This window comes from Balearica regulorum, chromosome 1, assembly GCF_011004875.1.
Source record: "Balearica regulorum gibbericeps isolate bBalReg1 chromosome 1, bBalReg1.pri, whole genome shotgun sequence".
Taxonomy (NCBI): Eukaryota; Metazoa; Chordata; class Aves; order Gruiformes; family Gruidae; genus Balearica; species Balearica regulorum.
The window spans coordinates 24259910-24281597 of record NC_046184.1 but is presented as its reverse complement, the minus strand read 5'-3'; the positions used below and the strand labels follow the sequence as shown (position 1 = coordinate 24281597).

The following is a 21688-nucleotide window of genomic DNA, read 5'->3' as shown; positions in this document are numbered from 1 at the left end:
AACTAATGGTGGTGATTTGATACAACACCAATGCATACCCACCCTATAATGAGAAACACAGGGCTCAGCTCCCATCCTGATGCAACATCACTGCCTGTCTGCCAGACACAGGGTGCCACCTCACAGCTGTGCATCACCTCAGCAGTGCAGACTCCCGCTAGGAACCTGGTTTTGCTCTCCACCCTCAACTGCATTCCTGAAGTTAGTTTCACTTCCATTTATTAATTTTAAATAGTTGGGCGAACACTTACAATTGAGAAAGTGAAGCACACAAAAAAATCAGGTCATTTGTATTAATTTTAAGCATTCAATGAGTGTGTCAGTAAATTAAGTGCCACAAGCTCTATTCTGTGGTCAATGATGAGATAGGCAGCTCCCCAGCACAACCTACACATTCAGTGAGCTGCACATCTTCCTTGGGATTAGATTGCATGTCATGAAGTCCTGCCAATACTCAACTGCTTGCCTCATGTAGTGCCTAAAATTTAGGTACATTTAGTTTAGACACATTTGACAAGACTCAGGGCACAGTTTTGCTATCATCTTCAATAAAACTTACTTTTTCTACCTATATATATCTCTCTCTCATAGTTATCAACAGATAATGTCATTAAACAGTGTGCACTATAATTTTAATTCATGTTGTTTCTCATTGAGCTGCATGCCAAGCCTTAATTATCTATAGAGGTCAATTCTGAAAAAAAAACCAAAAAAGCCCTATCTGAAATTAAAAAAAAAAATTTCTTTAATTTTAAATTATTGTCAGACAACAATTATACAGACAAAAGTTCAAATCTTTACATTGGCACACAATTTATTTTAGTAAGTTTCTTTCATATGTGATTTTGTGTTTAAGTTGTTATAATTATTTATAACTTTGTTTTAAAATCTGATGGATAGGCTTAAAGGAATCACCATATAGTATAATGCTAGATTGTTCTCCAGTGAAGGTGCCTTTTCCTTTTCACCAACTACAGAACGGAGTTTGCAGCATTGTCACTAAGAGTTTAGTACAATGCTATCATCCTTTTTTTTAGCAATAGTAGACAATTACAGTGATCAAAAGCGTGGAACACTTTCTCACCAGATGCCTGTAACTGGTAGAATAACTTTTATAAGAAATATTAGAAATATCCCACTGAAGTGTACAACAAAGTTTTTTGAAACCTTAGTTTTATTCCACACCCAGCCCCTCTCCCCTCTCAACTACAGGTTTCTAAATATAGAATAATATCCTAAATCATATCGTATTTAAACTTCTGTTATTTTTGGAAGTCCTGTAACGTTTAAAATACTAATGCCTAGGCTTAAAAAAGAGTAGCAAATGTTTCTTGAAGCAAAGACACAGTGGCTCCAACAACCATGCACTGCTGATGTATTACCACAGACAAATAGAAGAAGCAGTAAAACAGGGTAATCTCCACTCTCATATCTCAACAGATGGAAGCATTTAAGATGAACAATACTGATGTGAGAATAGTACAAAAGAATATTTTCCTCAGAAAAAAGGTGTGTAATTCTCTTTTAAAAATTAAGAATTTAGGAACCCGTGTATTTCAAAGGCAAAGTGTAATGATGTAAGTTAAAGCAGTTACAAAGTCACAGCCCAGAAAAAACTAAAAATGATAGACCTAAAACCACTCTTGCACCATCTACCTTGTCTGCATTATTGCATTGTGTTAAGCACAAGAATGGCTTAAGCAGCTCCAGAGATCTATCTAAAGCCAACTAAGGTCAAATTTCTGCACTCAACAAGTAGAAATTTACGTGGGAGGACTGAGATAATTTGAGTCTTGCATGGTTAGGGTTATTATAAAATTGCACACACACACACAAATGTGTCCTGATTGTTTCCTGATGGACGTGCTAAAATAATCTGTAGCACTTCAGATTCTAATAGATTTCATTGTTTTTTCTACTGTAAAGTATGTTGGTATATGTAAAAAAAAAAAAAAGGGGGGGGGGGGCAAAAAAACGTTGGGTACCCACGTACATAAATGGCTGATCCAGCTTCTTCAGACACCTCCAGGTGGCAAGCATGTCTACCATCCTCTCTCGCTGTAGGTGATTTTGCCAACTTAAATCCTGCAACTACAAAGGTGTCCTATGGGGAAAGCGTGATAAACAGATGAGTACATAGGCTGTATCATGTACTCTATTTTAACAGCACGTGACATGAAATTTCACCCTAAAATCTCAAGACGTTCAAGAAACAAAAGTCCTGACCAAATTCTAAACACTATCTTTAAGTTTCTCTATTTAGCTCTTCTACCCACAGAATGCGTATTTCCAACCAATGCCAGCTAGGCCTTCCCCCCCCGCCCCAAATTCTTCTAAAATTTTCACATCCTTGATGCTACTGTGACTGAGCACTAATTTTGACAAGGGCTAGAGGGGAAGAGTCATACAGAATAAAGCAAAACAATCATTCCCCTTTGAATATACTGAAGACTGACTCCTTTCTGGGTAAGCTTAACTATCTTCCAATTTCTTCCTTAAAGGTCAAATACGTAGGTCAATCAATAGGCAGGTTTCTGGTAGCAAAAGAGACATTACAAACTTCTCTGGCGTCATTCCTGAGATTCTGTCACAGGAAGTGATTGCATTTACAACTGCACTTTCACTTTGGTATTAAGTTCTTCAGACACCACAAAGTGAACAAGAAAAGGATGACTTAAGGGGGAAATTATTTCAGTCCCTGCAGCAGCTCACCTTTTTAGTGCAATCCTACAAAAAAAAAAAAAAAAAAAAAAAGGGAGAAGATAGAAAATACATTTGGGAGACAGAGATGGTAAGAAAGGTATCTGAGCAAAGATAATGCTGGGAACTCTGATACAAGGTAAAGCTCTTTACACTCAGGTCCTTTGGTACCTGAACTGTATAGCAGGGCTATACCAGTTTGATCCATTCCAATAAACATATTAGACTCAGAACCCTATTTCTATTTGACCTTCTACCAAAAGCACTTCCTTAAGCTTTTACTGAATGACTTTTGTTCATGTGTTTATTTGATTACAACAAATAAAAGAATTTTCTGATGAAAGTTGACAGTTTTAGCTGAATATTGCACTATGATGGCTCTTTTTTTGCTATTTCAGCAATCTGACAATGCTACTCTAAATGCTTTAAGATCCAAAACCTTAATGTTTTGCACAAGAAAAAGAATGGCTGCTAGCTTAAGTGACAGTAATATATTTAGTTATCAAAGGATTTAAAAAAAAAATACTACAGAAAACATAAGTTTGATCAGATAGTTTAATACACAACAAAACCACTTAGGGCATGGTGATGTTCAGCTAGTGTCATAAATAGGAATACAATGTATATTCTGACTAAAAGATAACGTGGAAGTCACCTAAGTGAAAGCCATACTCAGCGCTAAGGAAGTTAAAATGGGTCAAAACAATTAGACAACTCAATGTTCCTTGCACCTGGAACATACTGCCCTGCTAACATACATTAAGGTTGCTTCATTCTTTCCAGATACACACACACAAATATATGCTTCAGGAAACTTAGCTCTTTTGCAGAAACCAGGTGCTAGCATGCGTCTTTCCTTTCACTGTTGCTGATACCGCTCATGGTGTTCCTTCAACAGCGGAATTAACCTTCAGCTAAAAAGCTTTGCCCTGCTATACAATATTCCCATTTCAGCATTTTATTAGATTGCAGGCTGCACAAGATTCTGGGACTCGGTTGCTGAGTCAGGGTTGGAGCTCTGTACAGCTGACTTGACTTGTCTTGTTCTCCTGTGTCAGAAGAACTTGAGAATTACACAGACTCAAGCCTTTACACAGGTTGACAATAACTGGAAAGGTTTTAGTAAATAGTATTAGATCACCGGTGACTATTCTCATGTAATACGCAATGCGTAACATGACATTCAAAAAACACCTGTGAAAAGACTGCAATAAAGGAAGGACAATATTTTCTCTGATGGTCATTCTGTTACAGAACCAGAAGATTCTCACGAGACAAGAACAACATGGTTATTCACATTTTTGGGAATAGCCTGGTCCTCTCCTCTCCCCAGGCTAATTAGCTAAAGCTGTTAAAGTATGGGTAGTACAATATGGAAATCTACAAAACTGTGACATTTGAAATTGTAAGCAGCAAAGTACTGGACCTTACTGAAGCAATTCTTTAATGGCTAAAACTTTGTGGGTTTTTTAAAATTAAATCTATTTCCTAACTGCCGAATTGCAACTCTGCTAGTTTCAGAAATCATGCTGTTTACTCAGATTCAGATTCTTCCAAATCTGAGAGATGTGGAAAGTACCATGAAGGTTCAGTTCACTGGGGAGGACCGAACACTGGTTTTAGTGCACTCTGGGTGTCTAAGGGCTGTTGCCTGTGGGTTGTGATTTCCTACTCAGCTCTTTAGTACTGATCTGCCTATACTCTAATTGCTGGTCAGGGCCTTATTCAAGATTTGTATTTTTATCTGGACAATAAAACTGATTTGTTCTTTAAATTTAAAATGATTCAGCAGCTTGTTCATTTAGCAGGTTAGTTCAGGAACTTCCCATCCTGGATTCACTGTCAAAATTCTGCGGAATCAAGAAATTTGTATAGAGACTGTCACTTCTTATTTTACCCATATCTGACGGTTGTAAAAGATTTTTCTACCCTAAAACAGACTGATTTTGCTGATCTTCACGGCATGGTGCTCTCTTTAGCATGGCATATGACAAACATTAAAACCAGGCTTTGATGCGCAGCAGAATCCAATGTACAACCGAACACTCTCTGACCTGCACACCTTACCACCCAGGCCAAAGCCCCTCCGAGTTGTTCCCGCAAGCTCGCACATGTCAAAGGGATGAAAAGGGCCATGCACTGATTTCAAGGTCAAAACCAGCACAATTTCGAGACAGGTTCTACTAAAAGGATCTAGGTAGTTTTTATTCCTTATGGCTAAATTAATTTGAAAGAATTACGTGAAATCCTTCATTCACAATCACTAGGTGTTATTTAATGACTTTTCCTTCATATAACCTATGCTGGTTGGAAGAGAGATACTAGATGTAAATAGAGGAAGATGTCCTATAGAATCTTTTTGCTCTCAGCCAGCCTGTTATTTAATAGACTACACACTACAAGTAATGTATACTTCCCAAGATCTACCACCATACTATCTGTCAGAGAAAGCACCTTTTACTGGACAATGTTTCCTAGTAATTTCTTCAAAAACAAAGTTTTAACACATTCAGTTCATGACACAAGCTCAACTATTTGTTGATGGAAGCCACATGGGTAAATAATGCCAGAAAAATTCCTCAAAGTACAAGGAAATGCATTGCTAAGCAAGACTTCTAAAGACATTTACAGTTTCATTAAAAATACAGTAAACATTTCTAATATTTATTTAATATTATTATTATTTTACATTCTTAATTTAATTTTTATTAAAACAAATTATGTGACTGGAAATAAGGCAAGACTCACAAGGAGACAGAAGGGTCTATAAAGATATAGGCCAGCATCTTTCACTTCCATGGGAAGTCTTCCCCTGTACATGATTCTGCAATTTTTTTTTTCCTTTTGTGTTGGGTTTGTGTGGCAAGGTTTTGGTAGCGGGGGGGGCTACAGGGGTGTCTTCTGAGAGAAGCTGCTAGAAGCTTCCCCTGTGTCTGATAGAGCCAATGCCAGCCGGCTCCAAGACAGACCCGCCGCTGGCCAAGGCCAAGCCCATCAGCGCCTCTGTGATAACATATTTAAGAAGGAAAAGAAAAAACAGTGAGAGAGAGCTTTTGCAGCCAGAGAGAGGAGTGAGAAGATGTAAGAAACTCTGCAGACACCAAGGTCAGTGCAGAAGGAGGGGCAGGAGGTGCTCCAGGCGCCGGAGCAAGATCCCCCTGCAGCCCGTGGTGAAGACCATGGTGAAGGAGGCTGTGCCCCTGCAGCCCATGGAGGAAGGATGAGGGGGTGTAGAGATTCCACCTGCAGCCCGTGGAGGACCCCACACCAGAGCAGGTGGAGGCACCTGAAGGAGGCTGTGGCCCCGTGGGAAGCCCGCGCTGGAGCAAGCTCCTGGCAGGACCTGTGGACCCATGGAGAGAGGAGCCCACACCAGAGCAGGTTTGCTGGCAGGACTTGTGACCCTGTGGGGGACCCACGCTGGAGCAGTCTGTTCCTGAAGGTCTGCACCCCGTGGAGAAGACCCACACTGGAGCAGTTCGTGAAGGGCTGTAGCCTGTGACAGGGACTCCATGCTGGAGCAGGGGAACGATGAAAGGAGTCCTCCCCCTGAGGATGAAGAAGGGGCAGAAACACCGTGTGATGAACTGACCGTAACCCCCATTCCCCGTCCCCCTGTGCTGCTGAGGGGGGCGGAGGTTGAAGTCGGGAGTGAAGTTGAGCCTGGGAAGATGGGAGGGGTGGGGGGAGGTGTTTTAACATTTGGTTTTATTTCTCATTCCTCTACTCTGTTTTGCTTAGTAATAAATTAGATGAATTCCCTCTCTAAGTTCAATCTGTTTTGCTCGTGACGATAATTAGTGAGTGATCTCTCCCTGTCCTTATCTAGACCCACAAGCTTTTCGTTACACTTTTTCTCCCCTGTCTGGTGAACAAGGGGAGTGATAGAGCGGCTCTGGTGGGCATCTGGCCCCAGCCAGGGTCAACCCACCACACCTTTCAAATGCTACATTAGGTCACAACTATAACTTCAAATAAATTTCTACAACTATTAACTAAAATTTATAAAACTGGTATTTTTTAGCCTTGTTTTTTACAGAGATAAATTTCACTGTCATGTCAGTCTGTCCCACATGTTCTGTAACTTCCAAACTCTTTGCTGACTTCAACTAAAATTTGAAAAGTGATAAAAATCTCAAAACAGTTACATCTTTGTTGAAAAAAGAGGAACACTAAAGTCTTTCTTGGGCAAGAAATAGAAAGATCACTTTCAAGGAATATAAATAGTGCTAGGAACCAAGCAAAAGTAATTATTTAATGCTTGAATTACATAAAAATAATACACTAGTCTCTGAACTGAAAATGTTCCATAAATTCAGAGCAACTTGGACTTCAGGTGTCATCTTGATGTCATGCCCTAAGGTCTGCTATAATTTTTACCCTTTTTCAACATACAGATCACCAGAGTTCAGGTGTACTAGTCCATTTAAGCTGAAAAACCCTAACAGAATTCTAACTTAACTATTGCTATTTCCGTATTTGAGAAAGCCCTTAATTTTTCTGCATAACATATTTCTAAGAATGTGAAAACAAAGCCCTATTTTCTTCACTAAGTAACTTTCCATCTTTTTGATGGAGAAAGACTTTTTACCAGGCCTGTAGCGATAGGACAAGGGGCAATGATTTTAAACTGAACGAGGGTCGATTTAGATTGCATGTTAGAAAGAAATTCTTCACTGTGAGGGTGGTGAGGCACTGGAACAGGTTGCCCAGAGAGGTTGTGGAGGCCCCATCCCTGGAAGTGTTCAAGGCCAGGCTGGATGGGGCTTTGGGCAACGTGGTCTAGTGGAGGGTGTCCCTGCCCATGGCAGGGGGGTTGGAACTAGATGATCTTCAAAGGTGCCTTCCAACCCAAACCATTCTATAATATAGTGTGAATTTATATCACAAATGAAAAAGCACTAACATGACTTCATGAAGTACTGTACGCTAATTTTGATATCTGGCTAATATTGAAATGTCACCAAACTGACAGGCAATCTAATAAAAAATATTAAGTTGAGGTAATTGTTTTCAGCTTGCTTCCCTTCTTTATTTACAATACTGTCTCACAAACTCACAGCTGACTTGCCAATGTCCTTTACCCTGCAGCTAATCAAACCAAGCTTGTATCTCTGACGAAGATGCCAGCACCCAGCCAATAAAGAAAACCATATACATAGTTTTGAATTAATTAAAAACAAAAAGCTTCTAGTGTAACTGTCTTTTAAATCAATTTAATCCTAAAATCTGTATTATCAAATGGCAATAGACATTCAAATTATGAACATAAATGGATGACTTCTCTATCATCCATATACAGGATCCCTCACTTGCTAGGTAAACAGCACTGACAAAAACAATTGCTTTATTTCAATACTATTGTTATGTAAACTTTTTCTAAGCAAATACTTTTTCTCTAGTTTGTATTATAGATTTGAACTGACTGAATAGACTGTTTCTAATTTTGGTAATAGCTATACAAATACAAGATAAGAAGTCAACATGTATCTGTAGAAAACAATTCCTAAAATGAGAAAATACACATATATATTACCCCGTGGCGTATAATTTTTGCACAATCCTCTGCCATTTTTCCATATATCAAAATATTGATGCTGTTGATCCGTGAACTTCCGTGGACATTATCCAAATCTAGAGGGAAAAAAGCAGAAGTGATTCCAATCACCATACTTTCTCCAAAACAGAATAGTAGCGGGAAGAGATTTCCAGAATAAGTTAATCTACAGAGTCTAACACTTTTCTTTCCAATTAATCTACAAACAGAAAATCCTTTCAAGTAGTTATACAACTACTTTTGTGTGCTAACTATAGGTATAACAAGTAGAATATTCTTCATAAGAAGGCCATTTAAAATGTGCACATTGTACATCAGTGTACATTAAATGGAAATGACAAAGACTTCCACTTGGGCAATTCAGTGTATAGTGTTAGAGAAGAAATATTATCCAGTCACATTTGATTTTTTACATTAACGCAGATCATATTGTAGAACTATATAAAATGGAGATATTCCAGGACATAGACATATCAATAAATAGCCTTACAGGAGGACTGAAGCAGAAATTACGGTGTTATTTTAAGAGTCTTCTACCTGTTACTGTTTCAGAAACAATGCTAACGATTTAGATGCACAAACTTATTTTTGTGGCTGCGGAGAATGTGCAGAAAATCTCAGCCTTCTGGAACAGCCACGTGAAATTAGAAAGACTCAAGGAAGTTTTGTGTCCCTCTTTGGGAACCCTGAAGCAAGCAGGGAAACTGCCTCAGGTCCCACCAACTCCATTCACCTCTGCTAACACCAGTCACAAGCAGTATCACCATGCAGGATCTGCACCCCTCAGCCTGCTCTTCGGTCACTGTCACAGAGTTTGTAGAATCAGGAAGGCTCAGAGGGAACAAGTGATGATTCTCTAACCAGTGTAAGGAAGGAGTTGAGAAGGAAATGCAAAGTTCCTTGAATTCGACATAGACTCCTGACTAATGACATCATCATCCTCTTTCCTGACTGGAAGGGCTGATGAGCTTTGGACTTAAAAGGGACATACTATTTTCTAGTATCATTTATTACATGATGAATAACTTAAGTCTTTCAATGTGTTAATGTGTCTACTGATATTTGAATACCTGAGTAATGAGGTGAAATTCCATTTTTTTAACTGCTTAGATTAAACCAGAATGAAATACAAATATTTTGCTGCTAATCAACATACTGACCTATATTAAATATGCACTTACACAGTATATACTATGTATATTATATGGTAACTGTTAAGTGTGTATTTTTGTTAGTCCTTCTTTACAGTTTAAAAATACACCATTAAGGTGTACATATAGCTAATGCACTTCCAGGACAGTATTTTAAAAGATTGTGCAATAAAAATTCTACCGAGACATAGAGACTGTATTGTCTCAATTAACTTACCTGGCATAAGTTTAAAATAATATATTTTTGTAGAGAACAAATGGGTTTAGAAAGGACTTCAAATATGACATGTTACTGAACATTAAAAAAGCAGGTACTAGTAATGTAATAGCATGATATTAAAAAAAGTGTCAAGAAGTTCAACAAAATAAATTTAAAATGTGTACTTAAATGTCTCACCTTGAAGAACAACCTTGAAAAAGTCCGTCCCATCTCTGAGTTTTGTTAGTGGGTAGGAAAGAATAACTATTCCCTAAAAAGTAAAAAGAAAAAAATAATGTGAACGAAGGCTATATGCCTCTAAGTTACTCAAACACTGATAATAGCTGAAACATCTGTAAGCTAAAAAAAGGTTAAATTGAAGTGGTAACTGCAAATTACCATATGAATTCTTGAAAAAAAAAAAATCATCAAAACTGCTAAAGACAGCACTGAAGAGCAATATTCTTAGTATATAATAAAGGAAATATTACTTGTCAATACTACTTAGATGCTACTGACTAGATAAGCTTAGACTAAACAATGAAATAGCAGCTGTGGAAGTACCTTTTACTAGTTACAATAATAGCACAAAGGCTACAGTTTTAGCACAAAACCTGAAAGGCAGATAAAAACACAGAGTGATCAAAATCTTAAAAGATACAGCAATTTCCCCAAAAATACTGGCAAAGGATTACAACATAAATATCAAAACAAAACCACAGTCAGGAGATAAAAGATGTACATGATGATAAATAATCTATGAAAAATAAAAAACCTGTACAGCTGGGAGAACAATATTACAAAGTTTTGAAACTGTAGTGACCTATTAATTTTTGAATAATACAAATGCTCTAAAAGATGCAAAGGTTCTACTAATTATGTAAAAATACTCTCTTTATAGTGAAGTTCAAGTTATAATGAAGCAAAAATCACAGGCCAGCAACCTCAATTATGTTAACATCTCTTGGAAACAAATGTGTTTTGTTAGAAAGATGATACCTCAATCAAAAGAGGTTCTCCTTCAACAGCAGCAAAAATGTTTGTCACATGTGTTCTTCCACTGTATCCTTCTTGAGGATAGCAACATAGAAATTGGTTCAATAAAGAAAAATACAAAAATTTGAAAAAGACTCTATAAACTGTTCAAAAGAACTACACAAACAGCACAGTAAATAAAATAAAAGGCTTCTTCTAAAGAGACAGCAGGGGCAATTTGTCTATTAAAGCACAAAAACAACATTAAGAGGATAGTCAGGTAAATCATAATGATTTTATAGTACACATATTCAGTGGGAAGCTTGACTTAAATGTTAGTAAACACATCTGAAACCAAATTAGGATAAAATACACAGCAATGAATTGTTACTATAGAGGCTCTTCTGAGTAAAATTAGTCCTACAACATGTTAACTGAGGAGGAATCCAAATCAGATTCAACAATTTATTTTACTCTCTCTTTTATAAAGAAATACTAAGACTCCACAAATCATCCTTTTCCAACCCAAAGTATATTTTAATTTTCTTACACTAAAAAATGCTCTAGCATGCTCTAGTTCTCTTCCTCAGAAATACTACCCACTGCTTTCTCAACATGCCTGAAACTATTGGGCTTCATCTTCAACAAAACCTACCATAAAAAAACCTGCTCTAATTCACTCTTCCCCCACAAATCCTGCACTGCTTATTGAGCCAATAGACAAACTTCTTCCAAAACCCTCCCCATTCCACATGCCACTACACTCACTCTCAAACTGACTATCTGCAATTCCTCCAGTGAATCTGCCTCCTTCCTTGCCACAGCCTCATTCCTCAGTCTGGTCCAACAGCTGATTTAGCAGCTGATTTTTAGGTTTGGTTCAGCTTTGCCACAGCAAAATCCAGAGGGTGATGAATTAACAGGAGGAGGCATCAAGTTCAGTTAAGGGACATCACAACTGAGGAAGTATGGACATTGCTTGTACTGTGTTCCCACAAACATTAAAATTTGTATTGTTCAGAGGGATACCAGAAAGGAAAAAAGTTTCAGAAGAATGAAATTACTGAGGCACACAAGCCAGACAGAAGCATCCTGAATGGTTTTTGTTGCTTTTTCCGAGAACATACTTCATAAAAATCCTCCTCCCCCTCCTCCTTCCTCAAAGCAAGATCTCATCCTATTTTGGCAGGTCTAGAGTGAGTGTGCTGTGCCACCGCTAAGATAACCCAACATCAGTGCATTGTAAGGTTCACTTCAAGCTCAGCCTGCAGAACTGGATTTTCCCACATATTTAATGGTGCATTAGCATCAGCTTTATCAGCTCTCCAGTTGCACTGTTTTTATGCCAAGCTGTTTTAGTCACCTACTAATCCATGTCAGTGGCAGCAGCATGAAGTTCTCTTAATATAAAGCAGAAGTCTGAGAAAAAGATTCTATACACTTTCTCTTTCAGCAATCAGCTATAACTCTGTATCTATGCTTTAAATCACAGTCTGGTAATAATTGTTCTGCTTTCCTAATGGAAACATTTATTTTGGCAGAAACATTTTCTAATTTATAATCCGGTTTGCCTGCTTTAACATTTCTTTTCTGAACAAGCATCCTGTTCTTCAGTGTCCGGGGTGCTTGCATCCTGTTCTTCAGTGTCCGGGGTGCTTGCAGACATAGCTTTTAAAAGCAGGAAAGCCTATATGCCTTGCAGGTGAATGGGGACAAAAAAATTACACCCCAAGGAATAAAAACCCTGTTTACTAGCAACATTGGTTATTGATGTTTCCATTTGTTCCTTTACAAAACCTAAGGGAGGCTGGATCATCCTCAATCAAATCACCTCCTATCACACTCTACTGCTGTCTGCTCCCAAAAAGGGCAGTTTTGCTCCTGTGCTTTACCTACTTGCACTACTCCTTGCATCTCTGATACCATAATGAACCAGACCAGAGAGTGAGAGCAGCAGCAAACTACCCTCTCTCCATCAATATAGATAGTCTTCTGCTAGTTTATTTCTCATGAATGGACTCATCACAAGCTCAGAGAAGCACTAGAACTGGAACTGGGAATATACAGCTGGGGAAGCAAAAATGTTTTCTGGATACAGAAAATCATTAGGCCAGCTCATATTTTCAAAATAGTCGTGCAATTTTTGAAGAATTCAAACCACCTAAGGTTTTCTACAGAATTAGGTTCCCCTCCCTGGCTTTTTTTTTTTTTCCCCCCCTCCCCTAACAGGCTGAAGGCAAGCCTGGGGTGATGTTGATTTTTTGCCCCTTAAGCATCAGGGTTGTTTAAAAAGATTTTCGAAACCATTCACAAAAAAGAGTTAAACAGGTTAAAAATTAAAACCCTTAAGATTTGACACTGCATTTTACAGAGTATACTTGTTTTAGGGATGAAAAAAATATTTCTGCACTTCACTAGTACACCAGGATTGTACTTCCAATCTGAAATATACTTTGGACTACTGTAAAATATTAATGCATACCTGATAAAAAAACCTAATTGGATTTTGATGCAGGAAGTTGCTACAGAGTTCCCTTTTCATAAAACTGGATATTGCATTGCTTCATACAAGAAAGGAAAACTCCTTTAGAAGTCATTACTCTGAAATCTGATCCTTATGAGAATGGTGGTACTTACTACTATTTTCTTAAAAACAAAATACCACTTAAACCCCCCTCAATCCCTCTGTTTTCAGTACAGCCTTCTGCATATTAATGTGGGTCCACAGTTTAGAAACAAAGAAAAGAAAACCTCTTATAAAATTTAAGCCTGACAATGTAAGAGTGAGGGGCAGAACAGTGAATCAATGAAGTCTATAGCAACAATGCAACGAAGTTCAACAGAGTCATAATTTTGCATTGCTTAAAATAGGCAACAGATGCACACAAAGACACACAGCTGCAGGAAGTCACCAACTGAGCTGGAATATGGAAGTCCCTTATAAATATACCAGATCCTTCAAACAAAGCCAAAATTTTTTTATTAGTAAGTTACCTGAAAGTATTTGTTGGTATGATCAAAGCCTTCTTGCAAATGTTTCAAATCCTCCTTCTGCAAATGGCTTGGCAGCGGAGTCTCAGATTTTCCTTTAATGATCTTCAGCAATTGAACAGGCATAGCTGCTTTATCTAAACAAAAACAATAAATAGACTCCTGAAGCTACTCAACTTGTTCAAATTGAGTTACTAGAACTTGCAATTTACCCAGAAGGGGAGTATTTATCTACTTATTCCATAGTGAGAAAGTTTAATTAAGTAAGACTAAAATTCTTCAGAGGGATTGGCCTCATCTCTTAGTACCATGAATAGCAGGGAGAGAGAAAGTAACATTTCCTTGGCAACAGACAGCCATCCAAATTACTTTTTTTGCAAACATTCCAAAATACTGCAAATGTTTTAGTATTTTGTTGCCATTTTGATTGATGTATCAAGCAAAGAAAAAATAATAAAGAAAAAAGATAGGTATCTACAAATGCTAAACACTGAATGCACTGGAAAAAAGCTAAGAAATCTATGTCTGTGTTGTCTATTGTTTGTTTTCACTGTGCTAGAAGTCAATTAAATAAATTCTTGGTGACATCACTGTTATAATATTGAGAATAGGGGAGAGAAAAAGTAGTCTATTACAGTGAAGTTACACATATGAGAAATACAAGAAAGTGATCTAGCAATAGTAGTTATTGCTGTATTTCCTCATTACACAGTAATCTCCTTCTTGGGGTATCTTTTTTTGCTGTACAATTTTTATTCAAAATGCGTATCTCTAGAAAAGTCACACCATTATTAATCTTCTGGTTTCAGAAAGTTTTAATAAACTAAGCAAAAAACCACTATTTCCTAAAAACTCAGCTGGCAATATTATAGTCACAGTCCTAATTTCAGACAGATTTTTATCAATTTTTAAATGACAGTGAAGAACAAAAAAAAAAAGTATTTCCTATACTTTCGGATGGACAAAAAAATCTTGGTATTGTACTAAATAAAAACTTAAATTATGTTTTCATTTCAGTTCAGAAGTGCTTTTTCAGTGCTAGGCAGACTGAATTCTTACAAAATATTCACTTACAATTAAATGGAAACGGGAAGCCATTGCAAAATGGAAAGACCACTGGATCATAATTTATAAAGAGAAGTCAATGCATATAGCTGCAGACACTCAGCAATATCAGATTTAAAAATAAATAAATAAATAAAATCTTATTCTTCAGAAAAATCAAAGTTCCACCTCACTGTCACTCCAGTATCCAGATATCCAACTTCACTTATTACTCATAACTATTTCTCCAGTGGACAATGACCGTCCTTTCTCCTTCGCCATTTTCTAGGAAACTTCCCCATAGATGTTACTCTTGTCTAACAGATATTATCAAAAATTCACATTCACTAATGAGAATTCTATAAACTAAAATACTTTGGATCAAGGATCTCTCAGCCAAAATGACTATACGTAGATGACTGGCTTTTGTTTTTCTCCTAGCTTCCAATTTACCTACCCCTCTCTCCTTGCTTTGTTCTTATTTCTCATTATCCTACTCTGATTTGTTCAGCAATAAATTAAATTAATTTCCCCAAGTTTGAGTCTCTTTTGCCTGTGATGGTAATTGATGAGTGATCTCCCTGCCCTTATCTCAGCCCACGAGCATTTCATTGTATTTGTCACTTCCCCTTCTCAACAGGACAGGGACAGAAGAGTGTCTTGGTGGGCACCTGCGGCCAGCCAGGGTCAACCCACCACAGCACGGAGCTGGGAGGTGCAACACCAGACAGGTTTCAATTTCTACTTGAGCTGAAGGAAAGATAAAAGCCTGGTGCGGAGATGCAGATGCTGTTCCCTCTGTTTCCTGCTTTAAATAGAGAAGTATTAGAAGTTAGAATTTCTATAAAATATCACTAACTGATGCTAAAAATGATGCCTTTACCTGTATTTTCAAACATGAACCAGGATAGCATTGTCATTAGCTTACTAAGATTTCAAGCCTATAGGGAAAAGAGCAACTAGAAGTCTTACAAATCTTTTCAGTCTATATTCTAGGAGGCTGAGAAGCTGACCTATTCCACGTAGAAACAGTCAACTTCAAAGTTAATCAGCAATATTGATCTTCATCCAGCAACACTATAATGAGCTAGGGAGATATACAAAGTAACAGATTAGCTTTTCTTTTTTCTTAATATATGTGTTGGGTTTGTGTGGCAAGGTTTTGGTAGTGGGGGGCGGGGGGGGCTACAGGGGTGGCTTCTGAGAGAAGCTGCTAGAAGCTTCCCCTGTGTCTGATAGAGCCAATGCCAGCCGGCTCCAAGACAGACCCGCCGCTGGCCAAGGCCAAGCCAATCAGCGCCTCTGGGATAACATATTTAAGAAAGAGAAAAAAAGCCAGTGAGAGAGAGCTTTTGCAGCCAGAGAGAGGAGTGAGAAGATGTAAGAAACTCTGCAGACACCAAGGTCAGTGCAGAAGGAGGGGGAGGAGGTGCTCCAGGCGCCAGAGCAGAGATCCCCCTGCAGCCTGTGGTGAAGACCATGGTGAAGCAGGCTGTCCCCCTGCAGCCCATGGAGGGAGGATGAGGGGGTGTAGAGATTCCACCTGCAGCCCGTGGAGGACCCCACGCCAGAGCAGGTGGAGACACCTGAAGGAGGCTGTGACCCCGTGGGAAGCCCGCGCTGGAGCAAGCTCCTGGCAGGACCTGTGGACCCGTGGAGAGAGGAGCCCACGCCAGAGCAGGTTTGCTGGCAGGACTTGTGACCCCGTGGGGGACCCATGCTGGAGCAGTTTGCTCCTGAAGGTCTGCACCCCGTGGAGGAGACTCACGTTGGAGAAGTTCGTGAAGGACTGTCTCCCGTGAGAGGGACCCCACGCTGGAGCAGGGGAACGATGAGAGGAGTCCTCCCCCTGAGGATGAAGAAGCGGCAGAGACACCGTGTGATGAACTGACCGTAACCCCCATTCCCCGTCCCCCTGTGCCGCTGAGGGGGGAGGAGGTTGAAGCCGGGAGTGAAGTTGAGCCCGGGAAGATGGGAGGGGTGGGGGGAGGTGTTTTAACATTTGGTTTTATTTCTCATTCCTCTATTCTGTTTTGCCTAGTAATAAATTAGATGAATTTCCTCTCTAAGTTTGGTCTGTTTTGCTCGTGATGATAATTAGTGAGTGATCTCTCCCTGTCCTTATCTTGACCCACAAGCCTTTCGTTATACCTTTTCTCCCCTGTCTAGAGAAGGAGGGCAGTGACAGAGCAGCTCAGGTGGGCACCTGGCCCCCAGCCAGGGTCAACCCACCACAGTATATTTCTCCTTGTTATGGTACTCGAGCAATTAAATAGACTTTCCTGTTTCCTTTTTTTCCCCACAAAGATGTCTAACAGCACGACGCATTTTGTTACAATTCAAACATCATTGTTAAAACTAAGAACTGAGGTTTCAAATTCTGCAGCTCTCTTGCTTTCATTTAAAAATAACCTTTGCAATTTATTTCAATGGGACAAATATTCCACATGTGCCTTCAAAGTTACAAAGGAAAATTTCTAAAAAGGACCCATATGTAAGCTCATGCACTGGGACCTACCCGTATTATTTACTTACTGTAAACTCCTACAATTTAGGACATTCAACATGCAAGTAGAAAACAAGACTTGGGTTTTTTTTCAGATCTTAAACTTCTGTACATACAAAACTAAGGTCACGTATTTTAACAGCTAACCATTAAAGCTCCCAGATTCTTGTTCTCTGCAATTAAAAAACCAAAGACATAAGTATCCAGCTCTGAGAGCTATAAAAGTAAATTTTCAAAACCAAACTGATATAGCACTGGCTTCCCAAATCTACTTGAAGATATCTTTAATGCACTCTCCTGAATAGCAACTAAGTGAAAATAAGTCTGTCAAGTACCTTTGTTGTTCGCAAAAGGCTGATTTCATAACACTGACAAGAATCATTCTAACTTGAGTCTGCTGTTCAAGAAGTCTTTAACTGGCATAAACAGAGCTATTCATAAGGATGGGTGGTTTAAAAAAAAAAAAAAAAAGAGGCTGCAAGAAAGGTAGACAGCATCATGGGATACTCCTGGAACAGGAAGAACGCACAGCACACTAACATCTTTTGCCTTCCAATAGCTGAGGTTGTCAAAAATATGGAGAGAGTGTGACCAAAAAGCTTTATACTTTTAACAAGCAGATAATTATATTAAAGGATGTACACTGTATGAGAACCCAGAAGTAACACCCTGAAAGGGAAAACGATATATATCACTTGCTTAAGCAAGTAAAATGTAACACCAAGGATGCCTATGGGCTAAAATTTTATGTGCTGCTCTGTCCTATCCTTCTGCATACCAATTTTCTAGACATTAAATTTCTGACAGTGGAACAATCTCCTACAACCCACTAGTTCTGTCTTAATTGCCTACAGAATATTGATATGTATTCCAAAAGCATAAAAACCATCTTAAACCACAGTACACCAGAAAACAATTGCCTAGTAAAAATGGCTTTGAGCAACGGTTAACCTACAACAGAAATAAGCAGTCATTTTAGATTTTTTTCTTCTGGAATGAGGACATTATTCCATCAAAATATTGCAGTCACAGCATGCTTCTATCTCTAGGTTCAGAAGCAAGAGAAAAATTTCTGTAATATATCCGAAGGACTTTACCTCATCCTTCTCACTTGCAGTTTGAGAGTTTAAACACCCACAGACCTGAATTAGGCAGCTGGGTATGGTCTGGGGTGCACGCACAAGAAACAAGAAAAGCTTTCACGCTCACAGTCTTTTCATCAGTTCGCACAGAAAACAAAGTAATTAGAATTTCCTTTTAGGTGCAGCACACCCCAGATAAAAGCTCCATGAGCCTCCCGTAACTTCAGTGTTTGAGACAAAGCATACACCCAAAGGCTTATGCACTTACAGAATCAGTAGCTCTACAAGAGGTTTAAACACTGTAATTTTTGAGCTCTGCACTGCAAAACAGGGTGGTAGGAAGAACCCGACGATTTAAGTCTATCTGTGAAAGCCTTACATCTTTTTTCTCTAGGGTTTTAAAACTTTCATTGTAATAATAAAAAAAAATCTTAAATTATGTTTGAAAAAACACCAGAATTTAAACTCTCAGATTAGTTACATCACCCTTCAGTGCACTCTGAAAATCATTAAGAAACCACAACCTGCAGTTGCAAGTGAAGTTAACACAACGCAGCCACTAACTATACAGAACTGTTGACATGAACACCAGCGCAACATGACTGAAAGACAGGGACAAAAGAAAAATGAGCCACGTAGGAAAAGCAATTTGTTCTTATCATCAAGACAATTCATCACTGTTTCTCTCCTTCCTCCATACTTCTTCAAGCAACATGAAATAGCCAAATTTTGTATGGCAATTAACATAGTAAAGCAGTACAAAGTTTCTAAAAAGATTTCAGTACAAAAAGCTGTAGGTAGCAAGGTCAGTATACAACAATGTTCCCATACACTGTCAATGTTAAACTAAAGGTAGCAACATGCCTTGTAATAGTCTAAAGCCCCAGTGAACATTCTAGCAGTGCAAAATATCTTATTAGCCATGACAGAGGGACCAAGTCAACCTCCTGTTAGAGCCAGGAATCGCTCCATGTACATTCTGAATATACAAGTTGCTGAATTCTTTTGAGCAAGGAGAATTTCTAGGATTCAGGATCATTTGAACATTAACAGATGATAACAAATCAGAAGAAAACTCATTTCACTAGTAATGAAATGATGTCCCATAGATCTCATATACCTGAGGACATAAGAGGAACAAGTAATATAAGGGAAATAGGGTAATGACAGTCAGAGTTAATGTCTTGGTTTTCTTCCTCCCAGATCAAGAGAAAGAAGCATTTTTCTGAAGAGGACAAAGAGATCAAAAAGCAAGACTTTCCCCCATTGTCTTTATTTGATGAATAAGTCCACTATATTTGTTAAGTCCCTAGTAGCACTCTAAATTAGAAGGTGTAAGATAAGCTACATCACTTAGTTCATACTGCCAAAAATTCAAAATATAAATGAAATATTACAGACAATAAAACTCCACTGTAAAAACTGAATCCTGAATCCTGAAAAAAACAAGACTGAAAAATAAGCATATTAATATTCTCCATCCTGACTCCAGAATTAACTTCATGGAAGAAAAACACAAAGTTGGATGCGTTTTCTGTTATGATTTATCATCATAGTACATCAATCCAGTGCACAGGATAGCAAGTAATTAACACCTCTTTGCCTAGATTACTCAAATCCACCCAACATTTGAGCCTTTGCTTAAGCCAAAGATGCACACTACTTGGTCCTGACTCTAGCTAACTCTCACTACAACAAATGGATTTCTCTGTAGCCTCCTCTAGAACACTCTTCCTAAAGAACTAATGAGAGATTAGCTTTGGAGCAGAAAAGCGAAGAAAGCACAAGAAGTGAGAGATAAATTGGAAAGATTACTCCTTTCTCTACACCCGAGAAATAGGTCAGTGACATACAAAAATGACATAAAGGGGATTAATGTCATTTTGGGAAAAAGAAGCTGTAGCAGTCAGAGGCACGAGGCAGTTACTTTTCTAAAAAGCAGGTGCTACTTGCAGAGAGACACAGAAACTCATTCTCCAAATCAGAGAATAAAATGCATGACTGCGTGGACCTCCGGACAAAACCTCACCAAAGCTTCATGAAGAATGCAGGAATAGCCAAGAACATCACCATCGTATTGATGCGGTCATTCAAAACGGTAGCTATCTGAAGACCCTGTAAACACAAATACTAGTCAGTGCAATATCTGGGCTAATTGTGCAAAAGTTAAAACAATTAAGAACTAGGTAATGCCTCACTTTAAATGTGCACACATATGCAGACACAGCCATACACTCTTCATGTAGTTTATGCGAGATTTTCTCATAAAAATGAACATTTACACAATTGAACAAAGCAGACAGTAAGGAACTACAATAAACTCAACCTACAATCAGTCACGAGAGAAATCTTTCGTCATACAGCAGTCTCAACGAAATGAAGAGGGCCACTCGTGAAGAACAAAGTCTATAGTCTAGAATTTTTGTGATAGTCTAATCTGGTAACTCGTTAAAGGTGCGTTAGCACGGGCATATTAACAACAAAAGTTTATTTTCAGTACACCCAGTGCCGGAAAAGAAAGAGAACTTGTAATCCGTAAAGCATCGTGATTGTCAAAGCGGGGACTCGACTGCCACAGCACAGCCCGTGTGCAGGGCTGCTCAGGGAGGGAAGGGCGGTGCGAGGTCACTGTAGGTCTCACAGCGGAAAGCGGAGCCTAGCAAAGCGCCAGGGCGGCACAAGACAGCGGGGCCGGGGCGACGGCGGCCCAGAAGCCAGATCGAGGCGGCGGGGTCTCGCAGCTACGAGAGACCCCTGTTCCACAGCCGGCCCGCCCGCCCGCTCCCCTCAGCCCTACGGAGGAGGCAGAGCACCGCACGGCCGCGGTGGCGGAGGGCGCCCGCCGGTACCTGTCTCGGAGCGCGAGGCGGAGAGCACCCTCCACAGCAGCCACCAACCCTACTTCCGCCCGCACCGTGCGCCTACCGCTCACAGAGCATGCCCGGGCGGACCGCGCATGCGCATCGGCAGCGCCGGCTACCGCTTCTGCCCTCCCGGCTGTTGGGCCCGCCAGGGGGACGTGCGGGCATGCGCTCTGGGGAGGTGGGGAGGTGCTGCTGGGACTGGCGGGCAGAGGCCGGGCGGGGGCGGGGGCGGGACGGGGCGGGACGGGAGCAGCAGCAGGAGAGGGGGCGGGCACAAAGCGTCGTCTCGGCCTCGGCCTGCCGGCTCGGCGCCGCCCCCTGCCCCGCGGTAGTGCCCACCAGTGGCCGTGTCGGCGCAGGACCGCTTATAGGAGCTCTGCCGGCCCTGAGGGCGGGTCTCTCCTCAGCTTGGTCCGGCCCTGGCCCGGACTTCTTCTCCCCTTTTCGCTCGGGCTGCCGACGGACTGAGGAAGGCCCGGGGCAGCCCCGTCGCCCAGCCCTCGTGGAAGGGAACGTCCAGTGCTGACAGGGACCGGCCCAATGTTGGGTGGCCGGTAAGATGTGGATGCCGCGATCCCGGCTCAGGTGCACTTAAAAGCTGTCAGCTGCAGAAGTTTAA

The 21688-nt window shown here is 39.9% G+C and overlaps 1 protein-coding gene across 1 annotated transcript in view; it reads right to left on the bottom strand.

Moving 5' to 3' along the window:
- The window catches only part of POT1 (protection of telomeres 1), a 78420-nt gene extending 57291 nt beyond the window's left edge, over nt 1-21129 (bottom strand). Inside the window, exons 1-6 of the mRNA XM_075742933.1 lie at nt 21055-21129; nt 20235-20320; nt 13577-13710; nt 9806-9878; nt 8237-8334; nt 1994-2104 (exon numbers count right to left, since the gene is read on the bottom strand). Of these exons, the coding sequence (XP_075599048.1) occupies nt 1994-2104; nt 8237-8334; nt 9806-9878; nt 13577-13699 (405 nt within the window). The 5' untranslated portion in view covers nt 13700-13710; nt 20235-20320; nt 21055-21129. The remainder of the gene's footprint in view (nt 1-1993; nt 2105-8236; nt 8335-9805; nt 9879-13576; nt 13711-20234; nt 20321-21054) is intronic.
- Nucleotides 21130-21688: the final 559 nt, after the last annotated feature.